This window comes from Asterias amurensis, chromosome 16 (genome assembly GCF_032118995.1).
Source record: "Asterias amurensis chromosome 16, ASM3211899v1".
NCBI lineage: Eukaryota > Metazoa > Echinodermata > Asteroidea > Forcipulatida > Asteriidae > Asterias > Asterias amurensis.
This window is the reverse complement of record NC_092663.1, coordinates 3,459,362-3,471,373: the sequence shown is the minus strand read 5'-3', so window position 1 is coordinate 3,471,373 and position 12,012 is coordinate 3,459,362. Positions and strand designations below refer to the sequence as shown.

The following is a 12,012-nucleotide window of genomic DNA, read 5'->3' as shown; positions in this document are numbered from 1 at the left end:
AAACTAGCAAAAAAGCTGAAGTTGAACTTTGTGTTGCATACCCTCTGTGGCATTCCTTTGTTTTGTCCACTAAGGTGATACACCTTTTGTTACATTCACATATAAATATAAATAGCGCCCTCTATTGTCAACTAACTTACTTCACCAACACGGCTGTATCAATATCAAATGACACAGTCGAGTGTTTATTTTGTGTTAATCTTCATTTTTTCTTTACCTTTCTTTCAGAGCCCCTCACTACACCCGCAACGACCACCACTGTCTCCACTAGTACGTCAACTACTGAGGCTCTGACCACCACGACGTTAGAATCCTCCAAAACGACCACAACTACGCCTGAAGCTACCACTGCCAAGATCATTAAACAAACAATCAAGAGAGTTACAGAGCCAGAAAGTACGTTTTATTCAAATCAATTTTTTATTTTTTTTTAATTCTTTCAGGCTTTAAAAACATCAAAAACACAGCAACAGTAACAGAAAATGTAGGATTAAAAACCATAACAAAAACAATGACAGACATAACGAAACAACAGAAAAAGCAAACAGAAGCCTTGACATATAAATAAGACACAAAATAAGCAAAAAACGACCACAACTACCCCCTGGGTTTCAGACGAGAGAACGGAGCTTTAAGCCGAGTCCAATGCCAAAGCCGGGTTTCAAAAAGGGCCTATGCATGACTGAAAACAAAATAAAACCTACACAAATCGCTTAGGGTAAAAATGTTGGAAGTGCTTTGAAACACCCCTTGGGTGTGTGAAGCGCAATAGCACAATATAACAACTTACTGTTATTATTATTAGCAAGTCAGGCCTTTATTTACCATTCAACAGCACATTGTTCAATTTAAAAACACTTTGTTTCTTCTGGCCGTGGTTTTTGGAATGAAATTAGTAATTCTATTAAATCCAAATCATCTGTGGGTCGATTTAAAGGCAGTGGACACTATTGGTAATTACTCAAAATAATTATCAGCATAAAATCTCACTTGGTAACAAGTAATAGAGAGAGGTTGATAGTATAAAACATTGTGATAAACGGCTCCCTTTGAAGTGACGTAGTTTTCGAGAAAGAAGTAATTTTCCACGAATTTGATTTCGAGACCTCAAGTTTAGAATTTGAGGTCTCGAAATCAAGTTTAGAATTTGAGGTCTCGAAATCAAGCATCTGAAAGCACACAACTTCGTGTGACAGGGGTGTTTTTTCTTTCATAGTTATCTCGCAACTCCGACGACCAATCGAGCTCAAATTTTGACTCCCATAAATGGCCGACCGTGTTAGTTCGCAAAGTAAAAGGAAAACCACGCAATTGAGAGGCAAATGTGTGTGGATCATTGTATTCTAATTTTACAACATCTTTCCAACCATATGCATTTTATAACAAATGGGTTACAAACGCTTGTTATAGACCAACTCGTCCGATCCAAGGCAACGTGTTCCTTTAACACCCATGTTTTTGTAGTGGAAACGCAAGTATTTGGGATAATGATTCTTAGAACCCTTCAAACTAGAAACCTCATCAACTAAAAACTGTAAACGTCCTTTGGATGGGACGTAAAGCCGTTGGTCCCATGTGTTGTTTCACGCATGTAAAAGAACCCAGTGCGCTTATCGAAAAGAGAAGGGATTCGTCCTGGTGTTCTGGCTGTGGTTTCTAAAATGCGCCGTAGCACCTTGTAAACCCTTTTAAGGTGCTATCTCGGAATCTCATCACTTCAATAACCTATCTTTCTGAAAGTTTGTATATACTCGGAGACTTGAGTACCTTGTTTGGTAGATGCGTGCGCTATATAAGACTTTGATATTATTATTATTATTATTATTAACCTACATTAAGGTAAGGATAATTTTATTAGCAACCATAAACGGGTTGGATTTGCTATAAACTACATCAAAAATGACAAATGACATCGGTCACTTGCCGCACTAATGGTGAATCTTGTGCTTTTATTTGTCACTCTCTAGAAGTGTGTGATATGGAACTTGAAACTTATGACAATGTTGCTCTGTTGAGAAGCACACCTGAAGGTACATTGGAGGCAAATGTCCCATGGAGGCCATCCAGCGCGGCTAACACCAACGAGAGGAGGTTAGAAATCAAATTCACTCCTCCCATTGCTGTAAGATCCCTCATAGCGGAACAAGACGAGGACTTTGAATTTATCTTGTTCTACCGCTCACCTGGTGCAACATACGATACTTACGTGAGATCTGCAAATAACCAACTGATGGTAAGTCCAGCTTGTTTCTAAAACATGCTTATCCAAACATCCAAGCATTTTTTAAAGAGACACAAGACTAATGAGTGGTTCATGCCTTGGAATGCGAATGCGAAGTGATGCACTGATGACACAGCCATTATACACTGATATGTGTTAAATACAAGGCATTAAAAAAGGAATCACAGTGCTTGGGAATGTACTGAGATTACAGTGCTTACACACATCGATGTATACTGGTAAAACCAACATTAATATTCTTTATCCTGATGCAAATTTCCATCTAAAAACTCACATTTGATTTGATTTAACAACAGCAATCTTTTCATAATGTGTTAATAATTCTGTATGACTTTACAGAGATTCAAAGGTGGCAGTGATGGTGAGAGACAAGAACTACCCGACTATTTGGGAGAAATTGAAACACTGAAGTTCATGTACATGTCTTACATAGCAGATGACGAGACTCCTGAAATTGACATTAAACTCTTCGGCTGCTTTGATCGTGAGTGTTACAATGCTTGAATTTTAATAGACCCCCTCGCGTTGGACTTTACTAGCTCAAATCTTTATGGACAAATCAATCATTTTCAATACACAACTGAGTGGCGTGTAAAGATCGCATGACAGCACATGGGAATTTTGTAAAATCTCTTGCATTTTTGGTCAGTGAAAAACTTGGCTGCATAGAAAAGGACTCATGACACAGATCAAAGCCCAAATCCAAGTGACTCGGTCTATTGGTGTAAACTAACTTCATGTATTAGAAACAAAAAGTTTGATTGGGAAGTTTACAAGAATAAACCTACTGGTATCACAAAATGCGTTTTCTTCTAAAAGGCTTTTTTGCTGTTGGACTTTTCCCATTGCTTACTGGTCATTGTGTCATCAATGGACCTGTGATCCTCAGGAAATGTAACTCATATATTGACCTGCAATCGTCACGGGAAATGTGGCCCTTAATGGTAGCGGCAGTCACATCAGGAGATGAACTTGACAAAATTTTATCCGACTATTTTTTAATCAAACAAAGTAGCAACTTTTAATTTAGCTTGTTGTTAATAGTAAAACTTTACCATCTCTATCAACAGATGTAACAACCACTGCAGTGACGACCACAGTCAAAACGACAACTCCAACTGCAACGACTACTGAAAAAGTAACAGAGTCAACAACTGTAACAAAGACAGAGACAACAAAGGGTGTTGTGACAGAAGAAGTTCAAGTAACTGAAAGACCAGGTGTTTTCACCACTAAGGAAACAGTCACCCTAACTACACTCGAGCCAGTATCAACTACACTTGGTAAGTTATCTCTTTCAAACTAATGGATTTAAAATTCAATTAACAATATTAATGGAAAATTTTATAGCGCCGGTATCTGCCGCAAGTGGCGCTCATGGACTGCTCTACAAAGTTCAATTAAATATGACGTTTATTCCATACTCTTTTGGGGAAAAAAGAGCATATAAGTACACAAAGTTAATATAGGGTTTTAGCAAATAATAAATAAATCACTAGGAATGAACAAAAGAGGAGTGCGAGCATGAGGTTGTTCGAGTAAACCGAGGCTTGCAGAAAACAGCCTATATACAGACAAACAACAGCGAATCATGTAAAAGGGTAACGAAATTCAAACCATGTAACATTTTCTCTGGATCTTTACTGATTTGCCTTCGTTTTTATTGCCACAAGTCCAGGCTATTCTTCAAGTCCTTGTTATTCTTTTAAAAAAAAAAAAAAAATGTTCAAAACGTTCCAAAATACTTTTTGTCCTCATTTAATTCTCAGGAATTTGCACTGAAAATCTGGAGACTTCTCCTGCTATGACCGGCATCTTCGTTGAAAGGATGACGTCCGAACCAGACAACGGTCTATCTGGCTTCCAATCACCCGAATACTGGATGCCTAGCATTGAAGACAATGTCATTCCATACGTGAATTTGAAATCTAATCGACCATTCTCACTCAAGGCTTTCATGATGGCCGGCGCAGGTCAAGGAAATGGTATAACAAACTTCAGGTTTAGATACCAACCTTTCGGCTCGACCGCTTGGAAGTACTATTTGGGGAGTGACGGTCAACCTAAGGTAATTATAATGACATCATTCCAGATCTTAGATAGTACTCGTTGGCTCTGTCAGTTCGGTTGAACTGGGGTAGCAGGGGGCCTTTTTCAACCCCACCCCCACCCTAATTTTTATGAATTTAATATAGTTTCCTTTTACAAATTAATGTAGGTATGTATCGAACTTTCACTTGGCTGGTCCAGATTTTGTTTTAACAACCCTGAACATATTTTTGTAATTATCTTTTTAAACTGTATTCTTCGGAAACCCTCTTTACTGTAAATGTTGTAATTTGGTCTTTAATCTTTGTATTTAGCGCTTTGAGGCCATTATGGCATTTTGGCTTTATAAGTATCTCTTTAGTATTATTATGATCATTAAATGAGTCCCTTAACTCATATTTTGACCCGTTCTTGTGTTAGGAATTCACTGGTTCCTTAGCAGCTGAATCTACAAAGCCAGTCTGGGTCTTCCTTTCCGAAGCAACGGAGGCAGTTGGGGCTGTTACTGTGGAGCTTCTACAGTTGACAGGTTCACAACCAGCCCTGAAACTAGACTTCTTCGGATGCTCATCAAAGGGTAAGTATCATCTTCACATAGTTTATTCCTCTCGGTCACTTATTTGAATAATATCAATAATAATTGTAATAATGACAATTTATACAGCGTCCATTCATGACACCTGCTCCTGCAGCTGATTTCATGAAACACAAGGATTAATCTTATCTCGAGTTTTTTTTTTTTTCTTTTTTTAATATTATTCCTTAAACTTATTTTTGTCAAGCCACATGAGTGTTAAATATTCAATTTTTTATTTGATTTATCCCAACAGCATCGCCAACCACAAGACAAACAACAATAGAAAGAATCGTTACTGAAGCTGGAGTTACAGAAACTGTAACGGAGTCATTTAACAACGGTAAGACCCATACAGTTTGCAGTAGAAATTTCAGAAATGTCAGTCACAAGTTTTAGTTTATTTTGAAAGAAGTGTCGAAGGGTGTGGACACCGTGTGGGCTGAAGTCTCAGTTTCCTTAAGCAAGATACTTTACCATAGTTACTTTGTCCTTTGGGTTGGTTTTAAGAAAAAGAAGATTAGAAATAAGATAATGTGTATCTGAATTTAATTTAACTCCTTCTTATTGTGTCCACAATGGGCTAGATGTTGTGTTTCGACCAGAACTTAGCACAGTGTTTGGCACTTTCTTCACTGAGTTTAACGAGGTCTCCCAGGGTTTTGATTTGGAAAGGGTTAAGACTAGTGTTAGGATTATCTTTGTGAAATCGTCCCCAACCTCACACTAGGGATCATCTGCGAATGAATATTTTTTCCATCTTTATTTTCGAACCCTTTATTTATTTATATATATATATATACAATAAAATCAGAATGAGAGCTTATTCCCAGTAGAGTCTGTCCAGAAGAGATGTGCCAAAGTTTGATTAGCTCTTAATGAATTATAGCTCTACAGAAATGTATCCAGCACTGTGAATTGTGGTAGAAGACAATTTTATTTGATATATTTATAAAATAATGAGTAGGGTAGATAGCCTTATCTTTCAATCCAAACTGGTCCTTCTCAAAGACCAGTCTTCTCACTTAGGGTGCCTCAACATATGCATAAAATAACAAACATGTGAAAATTTGAGCTCAGTTGGTCGTCAAAGTTGCGAGATATTAATGACAGAAAAAAAACCTTGTCAAACAAAGTTGTGTGGGTTTAGATGGTTGATTTCGAGACCTCAAATTCTAAATCTGAGGTCTCGAAATCAAATTCGCGGAAAATTACTTCTTTCTCGAAAGCTATGTCACTTCAGAGGGAGCTAATTCTCACAATGTTTTATACCATCAACCTCTCCCCAATACTCGTCACCAAGTAAGGTTTTATGCTAATAACTATTTTGAGTAATTACCAATAGTGTCCACTGCATAAAACAAGTACAAACAAATACATATCCATTTATATTTATTATATATATATGTTATTGTAGTAATCACAAACACTGAATCGAGGACAACGCCATCGTCAGGCTCTATTACCACACCAGAGACCCCTGTCACTCCTCATATTGGTGTGACTACGGCCGGTACTGGAGTGATCATACCAATCGGTGAAACGGATTCAAACGAACCAACTGAAGTTCCAACTGAAGGTAAGATTAACGCCTTGATCCAGGTTACTATTATTAGTATTAGTATTAAAGATGCTATGCCAGATTTTTTTGCCCCAAACATTAAAAAATTGATATTTTTGAGTGAATAGTATTTCAAAGAGTATCACCCGCTCTAACGAAAAAAGTTAAACTTTTACTTTTAATGGTCAGGAACCATGACCAAAATTTAAAACATTTCTTATAAAACACATAAGAATTGGTCACGTGATATATTGTCCGGATCCCGACAAAACCTAATTTTGAGCACTTTATTTCACTGCTACTAATAATTTGCGGACTTGTTTGAGCAATGGCTCAAATGAAAGCCTGTAACTTTCTCAATCCCCATCAATTACCTATTGAATTTTAAATCAAAATTTTTGAATCAAATCTTTAATATTGATTTTATTATTATTTATTTAACCTACACAAACATACAAAGAAGGTATTTATAAAGCACCACTACATCAAGAATGCAGCGCATTAGATTGATAATCTTTTTGGATTTGCATTAACAGTCTGATTCCCTGATTGAGATGGTTAGTGCATTCCAAGGCCTAATTTCATAGAGCTGCTAAGCACAAAAATTTGCTTAGCATGAAATTTCTTCCTCGATAAAAACAGAATTACCAACCAAATTTCCATGTGTTGCATATTGCTTGTTACTGGTATTCAGCTGTTGTTTGCTTATCCTGAAAATCACATGAAAATTTGGTTGGTAATCCTGTTTTTATCAAGGAAGAAATTTCATGCTTAGCAAATTTTTGTGCTTAGCAGCTCTATGAAATTGTGCCCAGGTATGAGGAGCTAAAATGAGAAAAGGTGCAACAACAAAAATAACAAAACATACAATATAAGGCAAAATGAAGAACTATAAAAACCAAAACAGAAATAACAAAGCAAAACCATAATTACAGACCTAGCCCTAAAATAGACTGGACAGTAAAGTACAGAAATTATGATGCACGACCACTTTCTTTATAAAATTCAGATATATTTAACTAATTCACACACCCTACATACTTAGGCATGATTTGTCTTTTCAGTTACATAAAGATTAACAAAAGAAAAGGATGATTTCGAATTGAACTGATGTTTTATCTTTTAAAAGAACAATTTTTCAGCTACCGTTCCTTCGGAGTTCTACATCTGAAACGAATTCCGTAAAATTGTGTCAATTGATTAACTTAAACATGTCCTTGATGAGCTGCGCTAATTCTTTCAATTATTCATACTTTTTTCTTCATTAGATCGTGGCCGTGGATGCATGTACAATGGGCGACAGTATCAGGTAAGATATCTAAAAACCAATCAATCGAATCGATTGGCTGTTTATTGCGCCACAGCAACTTGTAAACAGTGTTGTAGCTAGATCAATTTTAGTGGTGGGCTCTAATTCCAATTAAGTCCACCAAGGGTGAGCGTTTGCGTTGAATTGAATTAATTTGTTGTATCTATCAGGTATAGAAAATACATGACATTTCAATTCCAATTGTACAGCAACATATAAAATATTAAAAAGGTAAAAATTGCAGAAAAGACATACTAACAGACCAAAGAAAACAATAACATTTATAAATAAATTAAACAAATTAAAACTACAATTTATGAACAAAAAACATGAAAACATAAAAGAGTAGTGGACACCCCCCCCCCCCCAACTAAATAAGGCCAAATTGCACAAGAAATACAAGATAAAACAAAATTATGCATCTTTAGATATGGGGCCATTGACCAAATGCTGTTAAACTTTGAATGTTTACCAAGAGTTTTGCATACTAGTGTATTGTTCCCAATCTCCTTTACGTAGTTTGGAGAGGAGATGCCATCAACTTCTCCATGCACCAGGATGTTCTGTGAACAAGGCTCAGGAATCGTTGATTACACAGAAGAATGTGATCTCAGATGTGATGTAAGTTTATTTAACGGCAGAGTGTAACTTAGGTTAATACTCTATAAGTAAATGACCGTAAAAAGGTACTTTGAAAAGAGCACTGGTGAGAAACTATCCCTTTTGAAGTAATGTAGTTTTTAGAGAAATAGGTTACTAATCAATCAATAAATCAAAACATTTATATGCCGCCATATTCCAACTATCATTGCTCATGGGGCCGTACAGAAAGCTCTTGTAAACAGGTGAGATTTGAGTGACGTCTTAAAAATCTGTAGGAGATTGTCTGATGTTTTTCGGAAGACTGTTCCATATCCCGGGGGCTGCAACAGAAAAGGAATGGTCACCCAAACTGTGTTCGCTTCTAGGAATGTATAAGACAGAGAACTGTCCAAACTGGACAAGTTGTGATTGTAGCGAATGGTTGTGTTCAGGAGTATCACATCTGCACATAGTTTTGAATTCGTTCATAAAGCTAGGGTACACAAACAGATTAATGTTTTAATATACCCGTCCTTTTCTTCTTTGCAGGGGAAACTTCGCTACATTGAGGAAAAATGCTGCCCAGTCTGCGGTAAGTTATCTTCCTTACTTTATTACCTTATAGCAGGACTCAAAGGTCAAATTCAGTTTTGTGATTCACTCATTTACAAATAGATAAGAGCGCGAGGGGAATACATCAGGTAAAAATGGTTTAAAATGCCACCGGTTTGATACCCTTCCACAATTTTTGCCAAAATCTCTAATGTGCGATTTCCCACTCAAATATATGGTCTGTACAAATATATGGTCTTTTTCAACAAAGCTTAAATTGTATGGAATGGCACAACAAAATTACTCTTCAGAATGTACAGACACCCATTTGATTTTGCTGTCCAATGACGTCATGTTTCAAATTTCGCTCTGAAAGAATACAGATATTTACACTCCTTTTACTTGAGGTTGGAGACTTTTAATTCTGTCCGCACTTATCTATTGAAAAATGAGTGCTTTACAAATTTAATCTGACCCTTAGAATGTCACACAATTAATGTCACTTTTTCAGGAGACCCCAAAAAACTCACTCCGCAGCAGTGAAGTTAGAATTGAGAAACCCCCTCAATCCACTTAGCGAAAGTACTAGTCACTGCTGAGTCCCACCTCCGCGTGGCAGTACTTAATGAAATAAGCAGGACAATTCCTTTCAGAACTAAGTAGTCTCACAATTTCCAAAATCTACTCTGTGTCAGTAGAATATAGAGCAAGACATTAGGAACATAATCTAAACAGCAAGTAGATGTACACATGGTGTTACCGCAAACCGAATATACATTGATACCTCATCATGCAATGCCTCAAAACATACATATTTTATTTTCTGCCAACATAGGGCTAGATAGCTCATTTAGTAGAGCGCCAGCATGTTAATCCGGAGGACATTGGTTCGAGTCCCACTCTAGTAAATTTTTCTCTGTTCAAAACACCAAATCATTCACCAGTTTCCTTTGTGGCTTATAAAGTTTTGTATATTTTAATAAATATACAGAAAAAGAATCCAAGATGTGTCTACGCGAAAGCAAACTGGAGAAACTGATACTTCCAGACGGTTGTGTGTCTACGGATCTTGTGGAGTTTACATACTGTAATGGTGGGTGTCCGTCCAGATCTTACATTGATATGATCGCTGGCCAGTCCCAGCTCCGAAGCGAGTGTAGATGCTGTAAGCCAGCCTCAATGGTAGATCGCTCGGTGACCCTCGACTGCAATAATAATGTCCGTAAGACCTACAACTACAAAATCATCAACGAATGCTCGTGCGAGATTTGCAAATTTGACGAGCCGTACGGCGGACGATAAACGAACACCAAATTACGACAAGCATACTGTGCTCTGCAGTTACTTTAATGTAAATTAGAAATGCTAGACAATTTATTTAGAATGATATATTAAATTTGCTTGCCTCCAGTCCCAGTTAAGAAATTTACAAAGAAAAATTATTTGTAGAATGATCAGCAAAAATGACGAAATTATTTTAGCCGCTTTAGTATTGATATCGGTGAAAGGGACCGTTTCTACCAATATTTAAAATTACAACAAGTATATACACAGCTGCACAGCACAGATATGTTTAACTAACTTTGTCATTCCAACCACTTATGAATTTTAAATGATATATATATTTTAAAGTTTAAATTATGATAATATTGATGTATGAGGTAGTAGTAAGTAATGAGTGATACTTTTAATTTTTGTTTTTGTGGTAGGTTATTTATAACGTCAAAGGAAAAAAACCCAGACATTGTTAAGGATTTGTTGCCATCTGCCATAATAAACGAGTAGGCCTATTTAATTTGAGTGGAAAATATACTGATAATTATAAATGATATAAGAGCCCAATCACATACAGTTAAAGGTAACCAGCAATCTTGAATTAATTTCATTGTTGGTAAATTTTAGGCTGAGAAAAACTTCAAACACCATTAAAATTAAGGAAATGTGAAATATTAGAAAATATAAATACACAAGTTTATTTATTTATGTCAATTGACTTAAAGTGCAATATTTCATCAGGGGATGATGTTCACTATAAAACAGAGTGCAATATCACATAAGTTGAAGATACATATTATATCAAAACATTAACTCACAAGTTTGAACAACTAAGTATTTCTCAGTTCGTCAAAACAATCATTATTTTTTAACAAAGTACTCTTTCAATCCCAAGAAAATATCAAAATTATTCGAATGAATTTTAATTACTTTAACAAACCTTAATTTAACTCAGTTGGTCGCCATCAAGAGCATTGCGCCTTTTGCTTATTTAGGCCCATATTTTTTTCTTCTTCAAATCAAAACAAAGTGAATGGTGATTCCATACACAATTAATTATATAAATTTATAATAGATGTTAAATTTGCATCGGGGATAAAGAATATTATTATTATGTTTTTTTTTTTTTTGTTTTTTTTTACCCATACACCGATTTGTGTTAGCACTGTATATAAATTTAGGCACAAAAATACTGGCGCCATCAACTCAATATCTACACACAACAGGCTTCTAGTTAATGCATTTTTTGAAGGACAAATCAATAAACTGTACTGCCCAACTGTACGTGTATTGCCTTTATGACAATTTAGAATATTGAAAGTACCCTTGCAGATTGGTAGTTTAACATTACATTGCTGATGGCTGGGGCAATGGTTAATGGAGGGTGACAAGATTAACTGCTTAGAATTTTGTGTAGACAAAAAAATAAATCATAAAAAATATTGTTCATTTTTGAAGTAAAATTATTCACTCATTATGGCTACTGAAACAAAAATTCATTGTATTTGAGATGATGCTAAAAGAATAGTTACTTTAGAGAGGTTCATGTAGATTGTAAGTTATAATTATAAAATGTAACCCCCATAATTGTTAAACTCTTCCGGGCAAGCAAATAAATGTATTTCCTGCTTAAAATAACCCCTTGCATCTACGTAGTATCCATGATTAACAATAGTTCACCTACCCATCAAATGAGAAGTGTTTATATTGTACGTTAATTGGTAAACAATCAACGATGCGGAGGGAGGGCAGATGACTATTTAGGGAGCTGCACAGGTTCCTTCCCAGATAGCAGATGAACGAAGAAATGTTTTATTACAGGATGTTGGTACTTTTTGTAACACAAAACACAACGTCCACAGATTTAA

The 12,012-nt window shown here is 35.9% G+C and overlaps 1 protein-coding gene across 1 annotated transcript in view; it reads left to right on the top strand.

The window, feature by feature from the left end:
• The window catches only part of LOC139949159 (uncharacterized), a 45,782-nt gene extending 33,770 nt beyond the window's left edge, over nt 1-12,012 (top strand). Inside the window, exons 65-76 of the mRNA XM_071947559.1 lie at nt 229-396; nt 1,968-2,233; nt 2,582-2,726; nt 3,313-3,525; nt 4,012-4,310; nt 4,712-4,868; nt 5,122-5,208; nt 6,283-6,444; nt 7,695-7,735; nt 8,255-8,356; nt 8,867-8,909; nt 9,861-12,012. Of these exons, the coding sequence (XP_071803660.1) occupies nt 229-396; nt 1,968-2,233; nt 2,582-2,726; nt 3,313-3,525; nt 4,012-4,310; nt 4,712-4,868; nt 5,122-5,208; nt 6,283-6,444; nt 7,695-7,735; nt 8,255-8,356; nt 8,867-8,909; nt 9,861-10,171 (1,994 nt within the window). The 3' untranslated portion in view covers nt 10,172-12,012. The remainder of the gene's footprint in view (nt 1-228; nt 397-1,967; nt 2,234-2,581; nt 2,727-3,312; nt 3,526-4,011; nt 4,311-4,711; nt 4,869-5,121; nt 5,209-6,282; nt 6,445-7,694; nt 7,736-8,254; nt 8,357-8,866; nt 8,910-9,860) is intronic.